Genomic DNA, 27269 nt, shown 5'->3' with positions numbered 1-27269 from the left:
ATCTTCTTGCAATCTACATTCATGCTAGATTGCTCCTTATGGTGAGAGCATCTCAGTCTGGAACACCCTCTCTTCAGCCTTACAAGTGGCATCCAAACTGATCTTGCGTGTACCCCCTATAGCAAGCTGCTGCAGCTCTTTCTGAGCTAGATTACTCACATCCTGCAACAGCTTTCCACTGCCCAATATGTGTAAATACCTGACATTTACTAATGTATCAGAGCACTTGGATTGAAGGCACTTTGGTAAGAAACACCCCTGGGCCTCACAAAATGTCAGCCTTCTCCACTGTTTCCTGTGACCACCTAAAAGCCTTCCATGACTGAACAGAGTGACTGTCTCCTCCCAAAACCTCCAGACAGTTTTGGAATTTCTGAACCAAGGAGGGAGCCAGCTCTTGGCTGCTCAGGTCTCCATGTAGAGCGAAAAACAACAACAACAAAAAAAAAACCCAAACCAACAAAAAATTATCTTTAACTGGAATTCTGTGATTCTGTGAACTCTCCAAGGAAGTTAACTTTCAACAGGCTAAAAGTGTCATATTTTTACTGGGTATTTGGCAGCATTTGATGCTAAGTGACACTGAGCCCAACTAGAGAAGGCTGTAGCTCTCTCATCGAAGTAAAGTCTGAGGTGTCTGATAAGACACAGAGCAATTGCTTCAACATAACAGAGCAAACCCCCTCCCACCCCCAAGCCCTCCAGTACATCACATACGACTATTAGAGATACATCCCTTGCATCCAACCCTGCCAGACATGTCTTTCCGACACTTGAATTCTTGGCTCTGTTCTGAAGTTAGCTTTGGAGGCTCGCCAAGGACTTTTTTTACGTCTGTTCACTGTATTCAGTACAATCAGCTTATGCACCTGTCTGAACCACTGACTCTAAGCAGAAAGAACAAAGTTCCTGCTTTCTTCTGAGGACTACAAATACTTGTCAGGACTTAGCATGCCCCCATTGTTAAAGGCATTATCTAACAACAGAGACATGGGCCACAGACTCCTCCTTTTTCTTCTGTGTAAGTGCACTCGACAGCATGATTCTGAAGGAACGAGGGCCATAGGCGTTTGGAAAGGGAGTCACTAACATTTGATCCCAGAAGGTGGCTTAACTGCCTGTTCTTTATAAGGAATCCTTTATAGGATTTGAAGGTGGGAAGAAGGTAGGGCTGGCTTACCTGTCTAGGAAATAATCATGGAGTTCTGTTCTGTTTTTAGTTCAAGAAATGTGTAGATATATTACTCCATATGATACTTCTGTGTGCCTAAGAAGAACCTGATCCAGAAAGCAGAACCAAGACATGTTTTCTAACCAAGATCAGGTTTCTTTGTAGATGAACCTATCTGTTTTCTCATGCTGACTTGCTCATCCTGCTACCACCTGTTCAAAATTGATGTGCCTTTGCTGCTGAAGTTTAGATTTGGGGCAGTTTTGGTTCATACAGCTAATTGTGAAGCCAGCAGTTGGATGGCACCACTAAAGCATGAGTTAGCCAGCAGCTGAGGGGAATAGCCTCTGAAAATGGAAAGGACTGTGTAGATATGTGCAATGTATGCATGTGGAGTTGGATCCTGTAGTGAACTGCTCTGCTTTGAAGAACATTTTATAGAATCATAGAATCACAGAATATCCTGAATTGGGAGGGACCCATAAGGATTGTCAAGTCCAACTCCTGGCTCCAGACAGGCTACCTAAAAATTAAACCATATGTCTGAGAGCATTTTCCAAATGGTTCTTGAACTGCAGCAGGCTCGGTGCCGTGACCACTTCCCTGGGGAGGCTGTCCCAGTGCCCGACCACCCTCTGGGTGCAGATCCTTTCCCTAACCCCCAGCCTGACCCTCCCCTGTCCCAGCTCCATGCCGTTCCCTCGGGTCCTGTCGCTGTCCCCAGAGAGCAGAGCTCAGCGCCTGCCCCCCTGCTCCCCTCGTGAGGGAGCTGCAGGCCGCCATGAGGCCTTCCCTCAGCCTGCTCTGCTCTGGGCTGAACAAATGTCATTTACTGCTGTTGGTGAAGGATGCTTTGGTTTGGTTGCAGACACACTCATAGTTCTTCTAGATCTAGAATTTCTTGTGGAGTTTTTGTGTAACATGTCCTTCCTCCTGGAAGGTCTCCAGTAAGTGATGTGACAGCATGGCCAGCCCTGTAAACGAGAAGAGAAGGGTGCCCTGGTTCTGCCACGGCATTTTTAGAGAGGTGACAGCCGCATGCTTTCTCCCATGGCCTAGTGAGGTATACATATTAGCAGCATGGTGCTGTTTCAGGATTGCTGCTCAAGCAGTGCCTGAAAATGTCATCTTGCAGGATAGTGTAAATGCAGTCAGTGTTTCCGAAGAAGGCTAAGAAGACACTTTGTGCCTTATCAGCTCAGAATTAAATCTGAAGCTCAAGACAGATTACAGAATGCAGCTTGGATAGTGAGAAAAAAGGTGTGGATATATATTCATATATTCCAGCTTCAAGCTGTACTCTTGCCTATTCAGTCTGGCCTGTTTCACTGATTTTGACCTCTGTGTGAAGAGGAAGAGATGAGGATATAGGAATAGGGTGGGACTGAAGGAGGATGAGTTCTGGAGGTGATGAAGGAACCAGGACTCCTTCCAGTAGGGTTAGTGACCCTTCAAGGAACAATTCTGAATTCCATAGTCTATATGCATAACTGAGTAACCTGGCATAAATCTCATTTTCACAACTTAATGACCTTTTGCCTCACTTTAGTATAGTCATTTCTATATCCTCAAAATTATTAAGCTAATCCTTCTTTTAATTGGAAAAGCAGTCCTATACGGTAACATATCAGAAAAAAAAAAAAAGATGCTTTGTGGTAGGACTGCAGGACAATACATTTAAAAACAAAAAAACAAAAAACAAAAAACAAAAACACTTCTGTGGTTTCCTATTACTATAAAGTAATACAGTAGTTCTTAGTAATATACAGAATTAAAATATAATGGAATATTGAATTAAAATAGTACTATGTAAACTAAAATATTCTAGAATATTTTAGTTCAACACAGCACTATTTTCTGTAAGAGTTAATCCACTGCATCCTAATCTCTGGCAACTTTCCATTTACTCTAGTATGACCTTGGACATGCCTTACTTGGTCCATGTGTAAAGAGTCTACACAGCAGACACTCAAGTTTGAAAGTTTTTCCCTGAACCAAAATTATCTAAGACAGGGAATTGTGTTGATATCAACAAAAAATTTCAACAGGAAACATTTTCACGGTGCCAGGAAAGTTGTGTGAAACTTCACTAGGACATAAAATCTGATTCTGGGAGGAGCAAAAATTTGGGGAGAGTAGGTTTTCCTGAGCTAAATTTGAGACACTAAGCAATATGAATGAGAGCCTCTCACCATGCTATGACAGCTGATAGTCCTGCAGCCCTGCACTATATGTGACTGAAGCAGGGTCTTCTAAGACCCTATAGACAAGTGCAGGCTACAGGATCTGGGTGTCTCTGGTCCTTTTGGTGGATTGGCATTCCACCTGTAAACTGTCTGGCTGTTGCACAGAGGTGCATCCTCCTCCTTCGCTTCCTCCTTTCCCCCCTCCTCCTTTTTCTCCTCCTCCTGTTCTTCTTCTCATTTCTGAAGGCCAAGCTACAACTTTTAAATCACTTAAAAAGGAATTTGGATGGAAAGTGCTGTTATTATATACCCTCTGCAAAAATGCTAATTTGGGAACTACCTGGGATTACCTAAGAGACTTTACTTAATTAGGTCATCATAACTTGCATAACTATATTTAAAACCTAGAGGTTGATGTGTTCTTAACCACAGAGACTGATTTTGTTCTTCAGGCAAGTCTTCTCTATTTGTTTTTCAGAGGAAAATGAAAACAGAGCAAAATCACCTTCTTAGTATATGGAAATAGAATTTAGGCTCTTACTCCATGCTCTTTTACAGTAAGTAAAAAAACCAAAACAAAAACAAACAAAACAAAATGAAAAAGAAACAGCTTCTCTAAGAAAAAAAACAAACCCACAACTTTATTAATAAATGTCTTACAATTTCTTCATGATACTTCTTCCACTCTTTATTCCCCATTCTTACAATTCAGGAAAAAACAGTATTTCAATTATGAAATTATTTTAGTTGTCTTTTGAAGATGGAGAAAAGATGGCAATATCTATGTATGGCTATATCTATGTATGCTCCAGAAAATACTGTTTAAAGTACAAGTGAGGCTGAAATTTTGTGATTCAAAGTACATTTGAAGCATTTATTAATTATTTATTAGGAAACCTATTTCTGTTTTTTAAACTAGAATGCACATTATGTAACAGAACCTGACTAACTTTAGTACTATATAAAGAGTTAACTAATAACTGTACCTGTATTTTGACCTAACACATTTAATTCCCAGGTAACAAATGCTTCAAGAAAATTTATGTTGTACTTCTAGATAAATTCTATCCTGGAAGTGGATACTTTGATCCCTAATTCTGCTTACACATGTTTGTTAGCAGAAATACCCTCAGTCTTCACTGCAAGATCTGCCTGATTGTTTGAGGGGTAATGGCGACAAGATCAAAGTTATTCTAACAGGATGCTGCAGTCTATATGCAAACTTCAGTGCAAATCATTGGTGATACCAAGAAATGCCTCAAATCTGCCAAGTTTAGAGGCCCTGTTTTACTAAACTCCTGAATACTTCTTCAATAAAAAAGAGTGAGTTTCTCCTCTGAATAGTTCACAATCTAAAAATACAACACCAAAGATAACAAAAGGGTTATACCCATTTTACGGATGGGGGAGCTAAAACAAAAGGAAATCACAGCCCAAAGCAAACGTTTCATCTGAGTAATACCTCCGAATTCAATGGTAAGTTGTCAAAAAAATACTGTTATGCTCAAAGTTTTTCAAAGTTTTTGGTAAAGTGATAGCCTGAAGCTGCACAGGAAGTCTTGGTCAAATTTAGGGGTGGAATTTAAGTTTTCTGAGTAACCAAAAGCTAACATAGGAGTTCAGCCTTAAGTCTGTGATGTGTCTCCACAAATGTCATCTTCCTGGAGAAATTGGAAACTCTTTACTGAACTGGAATTCAAACATTCATTTTGTTTGTGTTTGGGAGAATGAAATAGTAAATGATGAATAGGTTATCTCAAGTTTCTAACTTCTCATTATATACCAGTACAAAACCAGGCCACAATATTATTGAAGCAAAACCTAAAGTCGTCTGTTTCTAAGTGAACTCTACTAATTAAGGAAAAAAAATCTTTTAGTAATGCAGATTGCTATATACTGTTTGAGAAATAAGCCAGTAAAATTCACCTGGTTGGTTATCTTCTGATGTGATCAACTGATTTTTAGAGTATCACTGTTGGCAACAATATCTGTGATCTCATGATAAGATTTATTTATTATTCTGATGAACATTCATAAAACCTTAGAAGTCTGGTGACATATCTGATGATCAATTAATACAGGACCTTTTTTTCTTCAAGTATCCAAAATGCTAGCATGTTAGACTTCACAATAGGATATCTATTTTATAATCATTCCTCAGCATTCAGGATGGTAACTAGGTGAGGGAAATAAAAATAATCATTTATCAGTCTGTTAAAAGGAGAGATTCAATGAGTCATTAAGAAAGTGCAAATAACTATATTCAGTAAGTTTTAGAAAGACAGGGTTTTTTATTATTGCTTCATTGTGGATATGCATGGGGGGGGGGAAGAACTATAATTAACGTCATTAGTACTTCCTCTGTTTTATCCTTATTTTTCTGAAGGTTATGCGTGTAACAGGAAAAAAGGCTTTTAACTGCTAGGCTGCTGGTTTGAATTCAGCCCAAATGAATGGATGGCTGTGCAATGTCATGTGTGAAACGTGTTGATGAACACAGCAGAGTGTAGCTATGGTTATGGCTTTAACAATGCTTGGCAGCCCTGTCAGCCATCCTGGCAGGCTGAACTGAGATGGAATGGGCCTGGAGTTGGAGAGGGTGGGACTGTAGCCATAGAGAAATCTATGATCATAATCTAAGGTGCTCAAAGAGGCATAGGACTCTGAGAGACAGGTTCTGTCTGATTTAGATATTGTAGTTTAGGATGTCTGCAGCACCCTTCTAATGAATATAGGGTCCCTGCAACAAGACAGGGAAGGGTACAACTATTTCATGATTGGGCTAACATGTAGCTAAGTACGTGAGATATCTGGTCCCCAGACAGCAAGAAGGCACCTGACTTGATTGTCAAGAGACAGGTGGGACTCTCCTAAAAAGAAATACCCTCATTCCAGTGATGCAAATGTATGTTATTTAATTTCTTACTTCTGAATGACATACACAGACCTCATTACCTTTTTTTGGTTGCACCTAGTTGGTTATGCCATCTCAAATAATGGCTCTCCTTCAGCATATGTGAGAATGTTTTAAACAGAAAATCATACATTCGCTAAAATTTAAAAATAAGGTGTATAACATAAGAGAAATAAGAATTAAAATGGAAGGCATGGTTCACGCTGTCTGTTGATATTTACAAGAAACCAAAGTTTGGGTGCCTGTCTTAACTTTTAGCATCTGATGGCACCTACATTTCTGTGAGGTATTAACAGCATTTTAAATGCTAGTAAGCAGCTTCCCTAGCAAGGGTCAAATCAAAAATCTCACCTGGATTAATTTTTAAATTCCTTCCAATACCTTTTTTTTTTTTTTTCTTCTTTTTCTGGATGGAGATACCATGGTTGCCTAGGAAAGCAAACTACAAGGTAAACATGAGGGAGAAGACTGCATGTTTTGCATAATCCAAACATATCCTGAAATATAGTGTTAACTATTTGGGATGCTTTATAAACTTTCTTGATTGACTTTCACTCCTAAATCCTCATTTCCTCCTCCCCCCCCCCTTGAAAATACCTTCCGTTTGCTGAAATTTTATCCAACTTAGACTTCTGTGTTTTTTCAGTCTATTGTTAACATTACTGCTTCCTTAAACAATACCCCTAGTAGAAGCCTTTCTTCTCCTACCGCACTGGAGGCAACAGGGATACTAGCATGCTAGCATGTGCCAACAGTTACACACTCACTAGATCCATGAACGTCATGGAGAATGATGCCTACGTGTATTTATTTTATGGAACTGTTGTGACTTGATCTGGCAGCCTGCTGTCCTTCAAGTCATGTACTACCAACGTGATCTCAAAATGTAACACAAAGATGGTGTATAATGTGATCCTATGCTACTACTACAACCTGACAAAGCCACATCATTATTTTGGAACATAAAAGTTAAAACACATGAACCTTTCACTTAGGAATAACTTTAAAAGGTAGCATCACTAAATATAAGCGTATTTTCAATTCAGCCTTAAATGCAACTTTTCCTCCTTATTAAGTAAAGCTAAGCACCTACAATAGATAAAAACTGGTAGAAACTGCTTACTAAGTGTCTCATGTAGAACAACCCCAAACACTCAAAGTTCTGTGTGTCAAGGATGCCCTCTCAACTATTTTCTTAACTCTTCTTAGGAAACAGTTTTGTGCAGTATCATAAACAATTTCCAAGTAGTTTTGCTAGAATATCTGTCTAGTATGTTTAAAATATCTGCCAATACTTTATTTTCCTGGTTTTGACATCAATAAAAATCTACATCAAACACTTCCTGTCACAGACTTTACAAAGACCAAGAGTGCTGAGTTACTTATTTACTGACTACACATACAGAGACATGCATACACCTGGCCAAACCCACGGCTAGCATTTATGCCTCTGTATTTACTCTGTTCTGATGTTTGCACAACACAAGGTAACTGTTAGTGTGGCTTGTGAACTGATGACTTTGTTACTAGTCTACCTATTTCACACAGAGAATGAGATTCCGAAATTACAAAGGTATTTGTTGAAAAGTACATGATATTATGTTATCTCAAAATGCTGTAAGAAACCTCTTGAAAGTATTGTCTTCTCAAGCACCTGGACTTGAGCTGCTAGCAACAACAAAGATAAAAAAAGGAAATGGAAATCATATACAACATCACAAACTTGTGAGTCTAACGGTAGGATGACACAACAGAAACATTAGTCTATCTGTAAGGAACCCAGACTGCCTTATCTTTCCCTCCCTGTCAGTTCCTGCAAATCTGAAGTTAATTTGAGTCGTCCCATCATTATCACACCTGAATATAATACACAAGCTGTATTTTTATATTTTGTATTCCCAACAACTCTCCAATAAATAATTGAAGAATAAAGAACAAATTAATCTCTAAAAGTTAGATTTCCTTCCACAAAAGGTTTCTAAATGCGTCATTATGGAGCAAACATATATACACTGAAAGATCTGAGAGCAGGAAAAAATAGACTAATGAATCTAAAAAACTGTCTGCAGCCAACACTAAGTAAAAACAATCTACTTATTCTGATTATCCAATCTCTGCTTCATTTCTATAACTGTTTTAATGGTGACTAAAGTTGCTCTGACATTTGTAGAAACAGAAACAAAATTCATAATTGTATTTGCATAATAGATTACAGTGTGTAGGCTCTTACACTTTTGGACTCATTACCACTAGAAACAGATTTATCCCACCTGATAGCCAGCATTTTGAGTGCTGTGCAGCTCTCTAACACCTCACTGGGACATCAGCTCATGGGCACAGAAATTGCTCATGACCAGCAATCTTAATTACTGCATGGCTTTCTTTACTTACCCTAACTCTCTGCTGATGAATACTGACAGAAGTTCAAAAAATATTTGACAAGATTATATGGTGTTGGCATATGGCTCCTGTATTTAGGCCAGGCTTCATTTTTCCAGGCTGGATAATATACACACATTGTACTTAACGTGAATGCTCCCAGCTAAATAGCACACGTGCTATAATCTATTTGAATGCTTCTGACCCTGCAGGCTGCTTAATATGAAATAGCTGAGAAGGTAAGTTTTAGCTTTTTCACAGAAAAAAGCAGAGCCTATTTTATGTCAGCCAGGCTGCAATGGGGCATGAGGGAGATTGAAGCCTATGGTCAGTGTGTGCTTTACTGTTATTATTAAGAACAGGACATGAACCTCTCTTCATGGGAACCTGCTTACTGAAAATTGGAAAAAAAAAATCCCTGGGAAATTTAGCAAATGTTAACTGCAGCAGTGGTGTTTTTTAAGCTCCTTTATGTCTATCATAAAGGTTGGGCAGAAGTGAAAGGCTGTAATTTTGCTCTCATCACAACTGCATATTCTCTGAAGAGATAAGTATGTATATAAAGAGTCTGTTAATGTGGCATAATAGCCTTCTTTACCCAGTAAAATCATATTTCTTTACATTTCTCCCAGCATGTTCACACTCTCCTTGTATGACGATGCCCAAAGCTACAGACACTATTTCAGAGTGCATGTCACTGGCATCATGCAGAGAAGGCACCATTACCCTTCTTCTCCATGACGTGCTTCTGTATATGTAGCCTGGAATAGATGCTTCTCCTGCTGGATCACATTTCAGGTGCATGGCTATCATCCTGCTCCATGGGAGTCTGGCAACTGACCTCAACAGGAGCAGGTTCACATCTCATCTCCAACTGGCTGAGTCTGTCAGCCCTTCAGGCTGTCTCATAGCACTTCTGAGGAGCAAGTCACTGTCTTCAAGTTAAATACTGTCTGATAATTCTGCAAACTAGCTTGCAATTGGTGAGTGGCTGTTGGTGTGGATGGCAGTGCTCACTTTCTGCTATGTGTGAAACGTTACCGAGAACTTTGTTTTTTTCTGTTCCAGCTTGTGTTTGCAACATACCACTTCACTACTTCCTGTTGATTTAAATAATGCTGTTTACCATGTTATAAAAACACACAACATATCACACATGATATTTAGCTAGTCATTAATGAAGATTCAGATGAGACGACTACCAGTTTCCGTGTCATTTCATTGGCTTCTCTCTCCTTGCTATTTTACATTTCCATTTATTACTTTTTTTCCCCTCATCAACAACCTCCAGTATTCCTATTGGAATCAGACAGGAAAACTATCTAAAGAAGTTTGATTCTCCTTCTGAAAACATTATGAATTAGTAACTGTCATGTCTTTTTTTTTTTTTAATCTAAAATATACAGTTTATTTTAGTTCAGGATCAAAACTGGAACTGATTTGGCTACAATATTTTAAATCAAAACCAAAATACTTATGTCTCTTAATATTTATTGTTCTCTTAGTTTATTCTCTCCTCTTGCAGAGGATACATGGATTTGCCTTTCTATTTAACATCAAAGCTCTCAACATAAGCATCCCAGTTCCCAGTGAGGCTTTGATAATAGACTATTGAAGTTGTATCATGTATGTTGCTCCTTGGGCCACATACAAACATGGAAGAAAGAGCACGTCTTTCTGTCTTGCATTTTATTGCCTTTACAGAATTTGATACCATATACTAAGAGCAAATTTACACAAAATTTCTTACACAAACCAGCCCTCAAGCTCCTGGTCCATCTGTTCAAATATGTAATGTTACACAGGTACTTGAAATTACTTAATTTATAGTAGATGCTCTACTGATACATCTCAATTAGCTTCAGATTAAAACAGCAACCACTTCCACTATGCAACTTTAAGAAACCACAAAATGACACAACCTAGAGATTTTTGGAGGACAAGAAAAATATCATTCATAGCTGTCAGATGCTTTTCAATACAACAGTACTGTTATTTAGTAAATTTAATAACCAAGTAAAATTTTCACCAGTCATTCTAACTTTTGGCTCTTTCAGAATTCTTATCTGACAAAGAAACAGTGCCTGCATTGTTTTTTCTCTGAACACCTTTCTGCTTTAGGAGTAATAAAAAAGCAGAGCCTAGGATATGTACCCAGGGCTTGGGTTCTAGACATCAGCATTTCTTATGCCTGTGGATTTTGTAACAGTTAGATTCAGTACTGGGAAGACATGAAATGTCATCAAGCAACTGAAATTACATTTGAATGATTTATATGTGGAAAGTAACTAGACAAAGTTTCAGACTCTGCTGATTCTAGTCAGGAATCTATATATACATTACTGCCTTTACTTAAACTCTAGATATTTCAAAGGGAGAATTACTTGCCACCGTGATTCATCATGTCATCATATGGTAATGGAAGACTTCAGTTTTTAAAAAGTTTCCTTTATCCCCTTGCTTTTGTAGAAAAAAAAACACACTGAATTACGAACTTGAAAGATGCAAAAGCAAGAGTCAAATAAAGAGATCCAAAATTCACTGCTTTTAAAATATGAGGTTTTATGAATCTTGTTGGAGGGTAAAGGGTTAATTCAATATTTTTCAATATTAAGAAACAGTATGTCATGAAAACAAGGCAGTATTCATTAAGATGCACCGCACTCCTGGCAAAATTGATTTTTTATATGTAGCAATGGACTCAATTAAGAAACTTACGAAGTGGGCTATCAGAACTGACTACTGCACTGGAAATGCCAGAACTATACAAATTCAACAATCAGTTTATTTCTGGTAAAATTAGGGCATGTGCTTAGCCGTCCATCCTCTTGTGGCTTCTTTCCCGAGGTATTATTGATCTTCATATTTTAAGAAAAACCCCAATCACCATGTCACTTACCATTCTTACATAGTGTCAGTACTCTCTCTTCAACGCTAAGCTCTAGGTTTTCACCTCTAAACTCTTTGTTTGCCATAACCCATTACTGCTCCTCTTCTCCAAATCTAACCCATACTTCACAGTTTATCAACTGCCCAACAAATACCTTTTTAACCTCAAATGATACTTTCTGAGGAGCCTCTGCTGATTCCTTCGTCATATCTCAGTACCAGTACTTTATTCTCAACCTCCTTTGACGCAGTTGGCCACACACTCTTCTGGAACATTTTTCCTCTGTTAACTTCTATGATTCATCCTCTTATTTTCCCCTCATTTTTTCTTACCCTCTTTAAACATACTTTCAAGGAAGAGAATCACAGATTACTCTGTTCTTGGTCCCACTTCCTTCTCTTCTTACACTCTTCATCCTGTCTAATCTCACCATCCAAAAAAATCAACTACCAATTCCATGCTGGCTATGTTTCAGTTCCAGATTTGACTCCTGTTCAGATTAAGATCTGAGAGAATAACTGTTACATGAATAAAATGCAGAAATCTTCATCCTCTCCAAATTCTCACCATGATCTTTCACACCATTCTGAAAAAGGCATTTCTCTGTATTACTCAGGTCTATAATTTAAACACTGTATTTCTTTTTCAGATCTCTCTAAACTCTCTCTACTTCTTTGTTAGCCTTAGGTCTTGCAGACTTTCTTTGAATAAAATGCTCTGTATATTATTAATCTATTTCTCTGTCCCTGGCAAATGTGCAACACAACTGCAAAGATCATTCTTTTTCTACCCCTTCCTCTGAAATACATCTCTGGCATCCCACTTCCTATAAAAACAACAGCAAAGAAGCCCACAGACCAGCAGCAAGTATTAACTGCTGGTGGTCAAGTAGATCTTGATGCTCTTAGCAGCCCAGTATAACTGATATCACATGTTTAAAAACAAAACCCTTTTTCAACATAATTTAAGTCTGCACTAGTATAATAAAATCCTTTAAAAATAAATCACCATACTCTAGTGAAAAGTGGCACTGTAAGTCAAGTTCTCACAGTATAGACCTTGTTAGCTGAATTTCAACTTGGAACAAATATTTATGACAGTTATAAATAGCATTTATAATGGAAATGTTGACATGCTGTGATAATGTACCCATGTGATAGACCCTAATTCATCTTGTCCTTGGCTAATGGACACTGGGACGGACCAATATAGAAATCCGCTGAAGCAGGACAACAGTGGTCAGGTTCTGTGTCCTGGAAGTAATGGATCTTTTGGAGGGCAAATGAATAATACTGAGTGGGAAACAGGAGTCAATTAAAATGCTAAGGTAGCGCTGACCTCCTTCTCTCATACCTCCCATGGTGGCAGCTCAGAGGAACATAGAAGGCTTTAAGAAGGTACTTCATGATAGCAACTTAGCAGTGACAAAACCCAAGTTGGCCCAGGCTAGTTGCCTGACTATCCGGTTAGCTTCACAGTCAGATTCTGTAGCCTTTACAGTTGTATCTAGATGTAAATTAACTAGCTCAGTACTTAATGGAAGCCTGTGAAAATTACAGTGATTTCAACAGCTTTATTTCTCTACAGGAAGCTGGTTCTCTGCTATTAGTTTTTAAAGTTAATTACGTACTTTTTTTTTCCCTAAGCAAGTCACTTGATTATGTCACTCAAAAGTATGTTGGAGTGATTGACAAAGCATTCCGGAAGAATGAAGGCCATTCCTTTGCAGTCTCTCCTTCCTTTGCCTTCTCCCAAGCCCACACTCACTTGTCCCAGACGCATTCAGGAAGGCTGGGGAGTGAGCTGAGCCAGCGTGTGCGTGACAGTGGGGCAGGATGGATGCAGACTGCCAGTGAGTTGGGCAGTCCTCACTGGGCAGGACAACAGATCTGGATAGGTGCATGGATAATGTACAGATAATACATAGATAATGCTTCTGTATCTAGGGCTTGGCAAGACTGGTGATAAATTTGGAAGTCAAGTGGTCAGACAATAGTTATAAAAAGAAGGGAAAAAACAAGAATAAAGCTTGAAGCTCACCTTTTCTTTTAGCCCACCTTGTTTCATTGATTATCAGATAAAACACGAGTGCCTCAGTATAGTGTTCTCCAAACTTATGTAGAAAGAGGATGGAAGTAATAAATTGTACAGGAAAGATACCACAGGAAGAATCCAACAACAGTTGCATGAGGATGATGAAGCCGTATGTCAAATCATTTCGGAAAACGAACAGGCTCTTGCATGACTAAGAATAACTAGTGAGCTTCCTTATGCTTTAAGGCACAAACTGATGGCATGGCTGGTAACTGTAATCAGGGGGAAATGCTCATTGTAATTGGCTTTTAAAATAAAAATATCTGGCCTGGTCCACATGCATTTAGCCAGTACATTCCTGTTAATTAGCATCAGGAAGAAATCTCTCTTTCCTGTCCATATGGAGTTTGCATTTTGTGAACTGGAGGAGGTGGAGATGGCAGAGAGGAGGAAGATGGGAAGGATGTGTTTTCTTCCGAGGCTACAGACGTCAACCACTGGTCAAAAGAAAATGTAAAATGCAGTTTCTCTTTAATGCACTAGAAATCATCAGAAATTGCCTATTGCTTAAAATGCTTTTGTTTTTGAAACCAGTGATGTCAGAATGTTAACTGATAGTGTTGCTGTAATGGTATCCAAAGAAGAAAAAATCCCGGTAAAAACTATAAATTCTTATTCTTTTTTTTATTAGAAAACCTTTGTTCCATGCTCATATATTTCATCTAAAATTCTGTCCATCTCTTTCATGAGAATTAACTGCTAAATTGCTTCTCTATTTCTTTTGTGCCTTGTTCAGGATGTCAAAAGCTGGAAGACTTGTTCTTGTGAGCCACGTGTGTTCTTCAGGCAGCTGTTTGGCCTGATAAATAATCTGCCATAAAACAATTCAGATTTGAATTTCCAGAGCTTAATTGGTCCATGGTAAAGTGCCCAGACTGCTCTTACCCTGCAGCAAAGTAGTTTTACCCCTCTTTCATTTAATCAAATGTTATTCATTTGAACTGAATGAAGAAAGAGTATACATTTGCTGCAGGATATATATGTACACAGACAATTACAGCTTAGCTGTCCAGTCTGTGCAAGTTCATACTTTAGCTTACCTCCTGACAGTGTGTTTACAGGAGTATATGCTAGAGATGGCTTGTAGAATTTAGCATGAATGGATAAGTCACAGCATCCATTAAACTTATGCAGGACTAGAACAATCTTCTCCCTTTTTACTGGGTGCCAAAAGCCTTTCTTGTCTGTTACGTCTTTGATACAGTACTTCCATTAGTCATTTACCCTTCTCTAGGCTTTCACAAGAGACACAAAACCACTTTTACTGGTTTTCTCTGAGAAAAAACAAAACAAAACAAACAAACAAAAAAAACACTCAAACTGTCCTTGGATAACTCCCTTGACTGAGAAAATGGCTCAGGTTTCATTTGTTTCCTGTCCTAACATGCTCTTTTCTGACACATCTACAAGTTTAGTGATCCCTAGAGGAAACAAACAGGTCAGAGCTGGGATTTCTCAAAATTCGTTGTATTTAGCAATAAAAAGGCCTGTAAAGTCTGGCCTCAATAAAGTCCGCAACATTTGCTAAATATACAAAACCTACAACCTTGAGGATAGGGCTCTACAAAGATATGCCATCTTCATTGCTATCAACCACTAGCAGAATCTTGTCTGAGTCTAGCATGAACGAGCTTAGAGAAAACAGCTCCCTGCAACCTTATGAACCCCTAGATCAACCTTTTCAATCACACTTACTCATGCTTGCTTTCCTAATATGCAAATATTAAGGAAATTAATTACTGGGAAAATTAAATATGAAGATTCCTATGGCACCTCAACATTCATGATTCAGACTGACATCATTATTTGTTGCTTTGCTTCCTAACGCTTTGTTCTCATTTCAATCTCCTTTTAAACTACATTACAAAGCTAGAACATCTTGGCAGCTTCTGGTGAATGTCTTAATGAACATAAAATTTAAATGAAGAGAAAGTAATTGGGAAGTGAGAACTGTCATGGTACAATGAGTTATGAATACTCACTGTAATTATAAATTTTGTATAATTCTAGGATATATGGCCCAGAAGGCTATATTTTAAGAATCTGAAATTTAAGAGCTTTATCAAAGATTTTCAAATATTTAAACGGACTTAGGTCTCAGGTAGTGCAGAGATCACTCCTTAAGACAGACAAAAATGCTTAACTTGTTTACGGAGAGTTATACGTATTTCACGTTTCTTCTCTCTTTCTTGTTGATTTGCTACATACATTTGGTTCTTGCTGACAGCATGTTTGTTTACCATTCTAAGCAGCTGAAGCAAAGAGAGAAAAATTACGCTTTCCCACACATAAGTAATTTTCAAGACAATTTAGCACAATGGTAAGCTTTCTCTTAACAATAGTTTCACAAACTGAGATACAACGTGTGTCATTAGCTTTTAGAAGCACTAACAGAAGCTTAAAAAGGAATTGTAAAACTAAAAAGCTCAAGCAACAGAAGAAAACTGAGAAATTGCTATTAGGAGGCAACAATGCTTACCTTGTTTTCATTCAAACATACAAAAATGCTACTCGAAGAGCAGATACTTGCTGCTGTTTGTGTGAGGGAATGTAAATATTTTAAAAATGTATTTTTATTTTATTATCTTAAATGACAAAAGTTATTGCTAGTATTGCCCTATCACTCATAGTATGGCATGTGAGAAATATATAAATAAGCAAGCACTTGTACATGTGAGTCTCAGGGTTAACTGGTACCGCTCTGGAAGAATGTATCTGAAGAAGACATCATGAACACTGAGGATGAAAAGGCTCTCTGACACAGTAATACCTGAAAGCATCACAATGATGTACAAAACTGGTGTTTTGCTGCAGCTTATTTGGAATAAGTGAAATTTAGTCAAAATCTCAGCATCTTGAGGTTATCCAAGCAAAGGGAATAACAATCTTTTCAAATGTATACAAATATCCAGCCACCCTGAAAATAATTAGGAAATGTAAAATTTAGATTCCATAAGAGATATTTATCTTTTGACAACTAGCTAACTAATTGATAGACATTTCCATACAAAGAATAGAGTTAGAAGATGTTGAGAAAAGTTTTGTAACTCACTGTGGACACACAGAGCTGGAATGGGGGAAAGAATACAAACCCTTGCCTTTGGTAACTGAAATAAAAGTTTAAGTGAGAGGAAAATAAGAATCCTACACCTTCTCTCCCCAGATCTCAGCCAATTTGTCAGCAATGTTACTTCCTATCCTGTGGCAGGAAGTAAAAAAAGACACCTAACAAATTCTCTATCTGGTGGATTTTTTGGTGTCGCATTTCACACCATCACACGTTTCCATTTTCTCTTGAGTATTCTAGCCATTTCCTTATTTCAAGGATTCAGCAGCTTTGAAATACTTCCACTCCAAGTGCTTTAACTCCTTCGTTTCTATTCTCTGTCAAGCTTTCCTTTGACAGGGTCCTTGCTATTAGTTCTCTGCATGACTGAACCTATGACTTAACTTATGACCAGTAAGATGAACTGCTGCTATAAACTGGGAGTTCATCAGTTTGTGAAATAATGAAATAATGAAAAAAAAAAAAGACTTTGGTATCACAGGAGTAAATGTGGGCCACTGATATGATGAGTCCACAGAAGAGGAAGTATTGAGGTAATTTCCAACAGTGAAAGGTACATAGTGATACCATGTTAAAGCCAGTAGTCTTATTGCTGCAATTACTTCTGTTGAGCACTGCCTACAGTTCTGGTCACACATGTTAAAGAAAGACACATTTAAACCAGGATGGATACAAAGGAAGGTTAATAAGGGGAATGGAGATTCTAACCTGCATGAGGTGACCAGCCTTTGACTTATGTACTAAACAAATAAAAAAATAAAGCCCCAACCCTCCCAACCCCAATATACACAGATTGCGCTCTACAACAGAATACTTAGAAATAAAGCAAAAAAAAAAAGTGCTGTTTAGCCTAACTGACAATAATGACTTATGAACCAGTTATTTGTAGTGATATACATTGAAAATGAAGGAAATGTGGATTGTTAGAAAAAGTTGAAAAGATAGTTCTTCAATTATGGGGTCATAGTACTAGCCTGTACTATGTAGTAGTACCTTTAAGGACAAAGGGGTTTGTATCTGCAGAAAATTACAGTAAGTGTACACAATAATCTATTTTAGAAGAAAAATGCAGACAAGTCCTTGAAAAGTAATAAATGATATAAAAACTCATTTGACAGGTGAAAGAAAGGACAAAATTCTGAAAATACATTAACTTGCATAAATGAAGATCCATTTCACCTATTCAACCTTAAGCTAAAGAGCAGCACGCAAAAATATTAACCTAATAAAAAGACACTGGAAAAACAAGGTAAAAAACACATTACTTCTTTTACAGCAACTTTTCAAACCATGTGACTGGTGAAAATGTGTTGCAGTGTAACACAGAATTAGGTGACACAGAATTGATGCCATGATATCCTGAGTCTGGGACTAATCTTCCACAGAGCACCACAGGCATAAGAGGAAAGAGTCCCTCACGAGTTATAGATGTGCAATGGCAAAGCATTCTCCAGAGCTCAGGCCTTAGCTAGCCAAGACTGTCAAAATTTCCCTCAGATAGTAAAAAGGATCTTTCCCATAATGAACACTCCACAAAAACAACCTGAATTTCTGTTGATTTATGTTCTCTGAAGTCTTACATTGACATCGTTCTGAAGAAGCGATTAACTTCAGACAAAGCTGTATGCTTGATACTGACTTTTGGGCACTGTTTTATACAAAGCAACAGTCAACAAATAATTACAAAATGAAAACAAAACCACCCTGAGGAACATGCAGTCTTCATTACTGTCACATAACTACTGCTTCTGTATAAACAACATTCAAAATGGAATAAACTTTTTAATTTAACACAGAACCTTTCTACTGCAAGAAAAAAGACTGGCCACAAAACAAAACCGATCTATAATTACCTGGTTGGTAGAAATTTGGTGAAAGTTCTCTGGCAACTGCTCTTGCAATATCACATTCCTGGCGAGCAGACTGAGCGGCCTGATCTGCGGCATCAGCTTTAGCTCTGGCATGTGCCGTTCTGTACAGAGTAGAAAACAGTTTATATGCAGAGGCGTCTATTATGAGTTGCATCAATAATGCAAGAGTAAAGTCCAGCTGCCCTTAGCTATTGTGCACTGTACTGCATAGTTCAGTTAGTCCCATGTGCTGCAAATCACTGCAAATCAAAGTATTCAACAATCGACGTGTTAGTCAGTTTTTCAGTCCTGCTCACCCTTGTATCACATTTACTTGTAGGTACACAATTCACAACTTGGCTTAATATTTAACTTTCTCAATAGAAAAAAAAAAGGTATCTAATTGAAACTGAGATTATGATTATTTGGTCAAATGCTAATACACAGAAGAACACAGAAGGTCAGACTGGGACACTACACTGACTCCCAAACAGGGGTCTGTGAGACCAGGACACATGGTGTTCAAAGGGACTGTGGAATGCCTTTAAAAACACCTTTACAACATTTCAAAGTTAATGTTCAATACTGGGGGAAGGGCAAAATTGAGGTATATTGTCCCCAAAATTTGAGAAATGTGTTCCACAGTCAGACCATGTTGGAAAAGAATCGGATAGAAAATATGTGTTTGATGCTTCAATAGTCATTTATATAAATGGGGACTTAACACTTCTAAATTCTTCTAATTCACTTAATTTCAAATCCAAAACAATCTGAAAAGGCAACTTTTCTGAAGTCAAGACAAGAGTTTGGAATGCTTTCATAAAGTAATCTTCACTCTGCTTCCCCTTTTTTCTTCTGTTATTTTTAAAAAGGACTCAAGAAGAGCTTGTGCAAGTGCCTGTCACTCCTGACTGTGCAAATTGATAGCTGTGTTACTGCACAACTGCATCGCTGTTTGTCCCATCTTCCCTCACCACTTCATTTTTTAAATGGTCATCTGTATAGAAATTCCTGATGGCAGTGATCTCTGTGTCTCTGCAGTGCTAGCACATAGCCTAGAGCTATAAAATGCTTCATTAGAACCGAGGGGAAGCTAAACATGGCAAAACAGCAGAGTTTTTCAGAGCCTCTAGAGAGAGTCATAACATTTCTAAAACAGTTATATTCAATTTTATGATCTCAGGAATTTTCTCATAGCATTCTAGCAGAAAGCTTACATTTAAGTAAGAATAAATTAGCAGGACAACAAAAGCTGCAATTTTTATCCCAAAAGCTGGGTGATAACATCAACAGTAGCCATATAAATGAAACCCCCAAACTTTCAGTGATTTCTATGTAAAAAAATAGTTTTATTTGCAAGGAATGAAGAAGAGTTCTATGTGTTCTAGACACAGGAAGAATTAAATGTTAGTATTGAACTGAATGAGCACCAAGAGATTAACAGTATTGCAGACTTTGCATTTCTAAAAAGATGCTTAATCTCATAGGGTAGTAGTACAAACACAGACATAAAAAAACACATAGTTTCATCTGTGGTGCCTAGAGAAGATTTATTTAAGTTACATCCTCCCCAAAATGTGTGTGTGGATAAATGTTGAATGTTATTTCAAAGCTTAACTTGTCATAATTTAACGGATAAATATCAGCTTATGTTGCTTTCTCATCGGTCCCTCTAGGTCTCCAAAAAGAAGATTATAATGAGGAAATAAGCGATAACACCTTTGACTTGTAGTCAGGATCAGGAAAGAAACTGTTAATCAAAACAAACACGTTATAATCCCATATGTGTTCTGTGCAGTTCATGAAGGGTTGTACGGTATGTGCTTGTTCAGTAACAGCAATCAAAACTGTTCTTTCTCTATAATCATTATTTTCAATTAGATGAGCTATTCTTAGCTCCTGCATAATTATGTCTATGTAGCGTAAACCTAATGAAGCAATCATAGCACTGGGACATTGTTTTATGAGACAATAATGTAGTCTGCACATGGATAAACTAGACTCTGATCACCCTTTTGTGATGATAGAACAACTAGACTATTCCCATATAAAAATAGTCTAACGCTATTGTCACAGCAGCAGTAGACACTTTAAAAGCTAGTATACTAAATGGCCAGCACCAGGAAAACATACTGCCAGTTGTTTATTGATGCTTGTGAATTTTTGTAGTATTACACCCAAGAAACATCCTGTCTAACACGTACTGAAGCAGTGAAGGAATGGCAGTTACTCAAGGAACGAGCTAGTGAAGCTTAGCCACGTGAAGCTGGGCAGAAGCAAGTCACAGCAGGAAGAAGCCAGTGGAACAGAAGGCAAATGAGTGCTGTTTTGCTTGGCTGCCTTATCTTTCACCTTTTACTTCTTCTTTTGCCTTTCACTTCCTGCCGTTCTGCCGCCTTTGTAGCTGCAGCCAGCCAGAAATGTGAGCACGTGGCTGTACCAAGACATCTCCCTGCTGGCTTCTTCAGCAAGCATCATCCACGAACGACACTTGGCAAATGCCGAAAGAAGAGAAGTGGGCAGCATATAGCTCTGTATAACACAGGGCTGCACACTCCATCTGTGAACAAGGGCTCGTCATTATTTGCGTTATTTGCTATTTAGCACCTTGGCATTTGGATGCTTTACTGGCCAACTAGCAATGTGTACTTTCTGGTCTCAATTTGCAATCGTATATTCAGACATTTTTTCACTTCATGCATGCTTACTTGTTGCAGACTCAAATATTTTTCTGTTGCTATTTAATATTCTTTTCTTTTTCATTCTTTCTTTGATTTGCCTGTGTGTTTTCCAAATTGCCTGCTTAGAGTAACTCCTGCTTGGCACTATGTTTTGTTGTACTTGCTCTATTCTGCCCTGCACTCCCCGACTAGTGGGGACTATTAGCAGAGACTGTGGAGAGAGATGTGGGTTTTGAATAACAACTTTTATAAGGGAGAGATACCAAAGCCAGACAGCCCTACTGAAATGCAACTCATTTGTTCCACTCACGCTCTATACAGTGCAGGAAAGCCTATTTCTTGAACTTGTGCCCTGGAATAATTTTGTCACTGTAAAGTCTTGAAGTTTTGTTTATTATCAGTAATTAATCATGGCCATTTAAGCCTGTGACTTGATATATCATCAAGTTGAAATCAGCCACTATCTACTTGAGAATTGTTGTTTTTTTTTTCTTCCCCAGAGAACTCCACATCTCTTGCTGCAACAAGAAATCTTTATGAGAATTTTTGAAAGAGAAAACTCAAAAATTTCTCCTCTCCCCACAGCCAAGAAAAAGACTTCTGCAGGTTTTGCATGCTGTTCTACACATTCTCCAGGAAGGGTTAATCTGTAGTTTCAGCAGCAAAATAGAAACTATGCAGGAAAGTACGCAGCAACCCACAAACTGCAAAACAGTATGGGAAAATAGCAACCTGCTTTGCAATGCTGCATTCGGGTTCTAACAAACAGTAAAGGAACTTTAATGATTTCTTTCAATTCAACAGAGAGTACTTTGTGAAAATGAATTCTTATCAACTGTATCACATAACACACATTACTAGTACACATTACTAAGTTTGGAATTGCCATGTGTATTTGTATGTGTATCTACCTGAAAGCATTACCCTACCATTAATATTCTCTATGATGTCTCAAAAGGGCTTGAAAACTTTCAAACCAATATAAAATTAATATGTTAAAAATAAATTACATTTAGAGGAACAGTCTGCCACTTAACTGATGAGCCCACAGTGGTCTTCAATGCAATCATGACAGGGATAAAATCAAGTCATACCTGTGGTAGGAATCAAGCTGTACTTACATTAGAAAATGAACCCACAGCTACAGCCACAAGCTCAGACACAGTGCTGGTAGTAGGCGACTGAATGTGGAGCCCCTAAATCTACCAGTCTATGTCATGAGTGAATGAGTGCTGCAGGACCAATGGTTAACTGAATAACTGCTATGAGAAATTTCATTTGGACTCATATCAGGGTCTCATTTTCAAAGAAGCCGAAGCTTTCTAGACTGCAGGACCACTGGTATTGCTACTGATACCTCTTTTCTTCTCTGTTTGGCTAGGTAGGTAAACCTGTACATGGATCCCAGCTACACTCAAGAGATTATAAGCACAGAGTCAGGGGATCTTACAGTGTCCCCTTCCGACAATGCTGCAATCAGATTTTCATCTACTTATGCCTGAAAAGTGACTTGGAGGAATATTGAGAGCTCAAGAGCTTAACCAACATTATCTAGCACTCTGCAGCAACAATGCTTACATATAATGCCATTTGTCTTGCATGCATTACGTAATGTTTATCTAAATTTAAACCCCATTTAGAACTGTCCATTACTCTCCAGATTATTTTGTATTTCCACATACTTGAAATGCATGTTGATTCAGTGTCAACCAAAAATGTAAGCAATGTACATTTACTTTGTTTCATTTTCCAGCTTGTATTAAACATAGGGATTCCAACATAAAGCTGTCCAGTAGCTTGCTTACTATTTCTTAAAATGATAGAAATATTTTTCTCAGTTTTGTTTGTCAAATATATGAAACACAATTATGTTCCTAATTATCAAATTATACTAAATTAATAATCTTAACAATGGTAGTTACTAACAGATTTCTATATTGTCAAAAATTTCAGTAAAGACTAAACATGCATAAAGTTGTCAGAGAAATTTAATTTATGGCAACTATCAGGTTTGTCTGACTAACATCACGTATTGTAGGTTAGTATCCATATCGTCCTTTTTTGAAAGTGAAATTCTATAAAAAAAATCCCATCTTCCCGAATTCTAAAATTCAGTGATTTTTCTAGAAAGCAAAGAATATTGTTTGCTTCTTTTTCTTTCCAGGTATGAAACTTTCCAACATTTATAAATTTTCCTCTACCTATTGGAGGTTCAACTGTGAAAATTCCTATAGATATCAATAGTATTTCCAGGAAAAGAGGAGCTGGTGAGGAAGAGAAAATCTTCATAGAATGATTCTTTGGTAGATTAATTTTCTCTTTGTCACTATGTCCGAATTTTTATATTATATATTGACACTGAATGCCAAAAAAGTATCTAGCATCTATGCACTTTTTAATAAAGCAAGTGGGAAACTGTCATTTATCAAGTGCACTAGTCATCCTGCTCATCTTCTTTCAGTGATAATACTGTGTGAAAAACTATTTTCTTATGATAGAATTAAGAATACGTATGTGCACAAACATGTAGAGCTACCTAGGAACTGTAGGCTTTATATTCATTACTCTCAGCAACTCATTTCTGTAATACACCTTAGAATTGAGGCTATGTCACTGTATACCAACAAGAAATGGAAGTTTCAGAGAGAAACAGAGAGGAAAAAGAACTATTTACAGATACTGCAACATGAGAGCTTTATGTCAGTGAGAAACTTATAGTGCTTCTGAAGTGCAGATGGAATTGACCAAATGAAGTACATGCCTTCAGTCAAGAGAGACAGAACTTAAAACTCTTCAAAGTGCTTTATTTGACCAATCTCCTCTGTGCTTTGCTAGATTTTAGTTTTAACCAGCTGGTTCCTTCTCCATGAACTGACTTCACTCAGGAATTGGACTACCTAGGCACTACTAGCAAACTCCTAAGTAGTAAAGCATAAACAGAGCTACTACGTGCACAGTGCCCATACTGTAGTCTGTATATACTACCTACTGGACTCTGTTTCTAAAATTCCTCCTTTCCAGACTAAATTCATTTCATATTTTTTCAATCCTAATACACGTTAGAAAAACTGAAAAAAACACTACCCTTTACTTAAAAGCTCATGAAAAACGGAGGAAATTCCATAGAATTGGCAGACAGCCAACCTGGTTTCAGTACTTGAGAAAATAATCTTGGGGGTAGTGACTGGTTAACCAGAAGTCAGTCCTGGACATAAATAACAGCATAAATAAACTGGGTTTACATCCGTAAAGATTTATAGGCTAATAGCAAATAATGCCAGACGCCATACCTTCACAAAGAGTAGACTTTACTAAACACTTCTACACGTGTAATGATTACAGGTCCAATACTTTATCAAGATTCCCGTAACATACTTGGATTTTTTGCAAGGTTTCTGATTTTGTACCCTTTAGCAACATAATTAAACAACAGCATAAATTACATCCTATTAAAATAAGGCATATCAAAATGGATTAAAATCTAACTTACTGACACATTTCAAAACTTAATCCAGAAGACATCAAAGGAAAGGCACATTTTGCCTTAGGAATTGGGTTTTGCTCCAGAGGTGTTTAATATTTTACTTTTATAATGTCTCAATACAATCTAAAATGTACTGTGTTAGAACTGGCAGATTATAGGACTTCTGGATTCAGAAAATACACAGGAGGACACTGTATTGGGTTGTAACCTAAAATTCAATATATCAACTCCAAAAAACATTGCATTTGACCATACTGAAACAGAACACTGGGGAACAAAAAACCTAGCCGGTATGGGAGACTGACATGGAAAGAGGCACAGGAGTATGAGATCACCCTGGATGGCCCCACACTGCAGGAAAAGAAGGTTTAATGTGGTCTTTCAACGCACAGGAGACAAAAATCCAGTGTAAACAGGAATTTGTTCTTTTTGTGCAACATAATCCAGAATCCATAAAGCCACTAATGGATGCCCAACTCATCTACGTCTCAAGAAGGAAAAAGAAATGTCAGGACCACAGAATAATCAAGGTTCTGAGAAGAGCTTTTTGATTTAAGCTTCCTCAGTCTCCTATCCACTCATTATTGAAGAAATACTAAGAAACCCCTTATCATGGTGTATACATCCAACAGTGGAAAATGCAGAAGACAAAATGGAGAAGACTAGTGTTTCAGACGAAGACATAACTGGTTCAACTATTAGAAGCTGAATTTAGGCATAGTCAACCCTTGAAATGTTTTGTGTGTATTTTACACGGAAAAAGATTTCCAAGTCTTGCAAATGATACTAGGCAGTGTACTAAAAGTCCTCTTTTTTCTTCTGAGAAAAATGACATGGCCTTTTGTTTACAGGAAGTGAGATTAGATGATTTAGAGGCTGTTTACATTAGGTATTTCAGACATCTGACGTAAATGCCTCATTGGAGGCACTCCTCTCACTCCATGAAAAGTAAGACACTTGAGATATTTGCAGTTTGGTCCTCTGAACTTCAGGGATGCTAAATTCCTGCAGTGGACAGCAGCTCTGCTATGCCTACGACTATATATATATATATATGTTATATATATGTTATGGTGAACACCAATCTCTGTTTTTATTGTGGAATCAACCTTCTTATGTTTATTCTGAACCTGTTTGCATTCTCCTTTAGACTTCTATAGTCTGCATTAAGAAAACCAGAAGTGGTCAACAATTCAGGGGTGCTGAGGTACATGTTTGTATAATTTGTGCTGGTCATATATGGGGTCGGCAATTCAGAGAGATTTCAGGAGAATGAAGGAAAGCATCCTGAAAAATAAGCTATTTCTGAAAATCCACTTTTCATATTAAGCTGTTAGTTTAATTTCCCTTATCAGTCTTCCAGTCCTGCAGTTTTGTTCATCTGTTTGGAAAAAGACTTTCATGCAGATGTTGGGATTTAAAAGGTTTTAGATTGCTGTTAAAGCATCAATAGACAAGCTGCAATTACATGGTACTCTCACTAACCTTAGGTGTCCCACTAGCCTGGCATTATTTATGTGCATGCCAGATAATCTGCTCATGGATAATGGAATTGTCTCTTCGTGTGATGTGTTCACTTTCATTAATTATTCTGTCAGAAACTTCAATGAGAAAAGTTTTTATTTCATATGGATTGTACTTCATCTTAGCACTGTCACGGAAATCTTAACAATGGCCCAGCCTTCAATTTCAGCAAGAGGAGCAACACCATTTCAGACAGGAACCAAGTCTTCCTGTGGGTCAACTTACAACTCAACAGGCAAAAACCACTTTTGTATACTATGCTCTTAGGGTATTTTCCCAACGTGATTCACTGACAGTATCTTTTCATGTCACTAACATCCAAGAACATCTGAAATCTACATCTCAATGTGCCTTCGTCTATCGTATTTCATAGGATAAACAATATATTATCTGATTTTATTACTGACTCTCCTTAGTGAGCAATATTTTCTTTTAGTTTCCCAATTCCATAATGGTAATTGCTGCAGACAGGAATGGGAGTGTTTTTGATGTTGTTATTGTTGTTTGGTTTGTTTGTTTGTTTTAAAGATAAGGGAATATCTGCAAACAATTTGTTGTTTCTGATCATCATGGCCAACTATGCAGGTTGATTGAAGAGCACAACTTCTGAACCTAGCTGGAAGCATAAAAAAATAGTACACTCTTGTGCTTTAGCTGCTGTCTATGGTATACTTAAGAAAAAAAAAAAAGAAGGAGATAAATATGTGTCTCTTTCTTTCATCATAAAATACGAGTTCCAAGGAAAAAGAACCCCATTCCATAATGATTGTGTACAGAAAAGCCAAACCTGCTCAAAGAAATGGGAACACATGGACTGCTGTGATAATTTTCTACAAGAATTTCTAGGGTACATTTAGGGCACTGCATTTTTCACCAGCCACTTTTTTTTTTTTTTTTTTTTAACTGTACTGCTCTCTACTAGGGACAAATTTAATAAAATATTAGGTATGACAAGAATGCTATCATCAGTACTAATATCTGGCAGCTCTTTGAGATCCTGCTCATAAGAAAGCAACAAATCAGGATCCC

The 27269-nt window shown here is 37.6% G+C and overlaps 1 protein-coding gene across 6 annotated transcripts in view; it reads right to left on the bottom strand.

Annotated features, from left to right (window-relative positions):
* JPH1 (junctophilin 1) overlaps positions 1-27269 on the bottom strand; it is an 87504-nt gene that overhangs the window by 13326 nt on the left and 46909 nt on the right. For 5 of the 6 annotated variants that reach the window (XM_083822655.1, XM_083822656.1, XM_083822657.1 and 2 more), the window contains exon 3: positions 18555-18673. The exons of the other annotated variant lie outside the window; for it this stretch is intronic. In XM_083822655.1, the coding sequence (XP_083678781.1) occupies positions 18555-18673 (119 nt within the window). The remainder of the gene's footprint in view (positions 1-18554; positions 18674-27269) is intronic. 6 annotated transcript variants of the gene reach the window in all.

This window comes from Anser anser (assembly GCF_964211835.1).
Source record: "Anser anser genome assembly, chromosome: 2".
Taxonomy (NCBI): Eukaryota; Metazoa; Chordata; class Aves; order Anseriformes; family Anatidae; genus Anser; species Anser anser.
The sequence above is the reverse complement of the archived record's forward strand: the minus strand, read 5'-3'. Positions and strand labels throughout refer to the sequence as shown.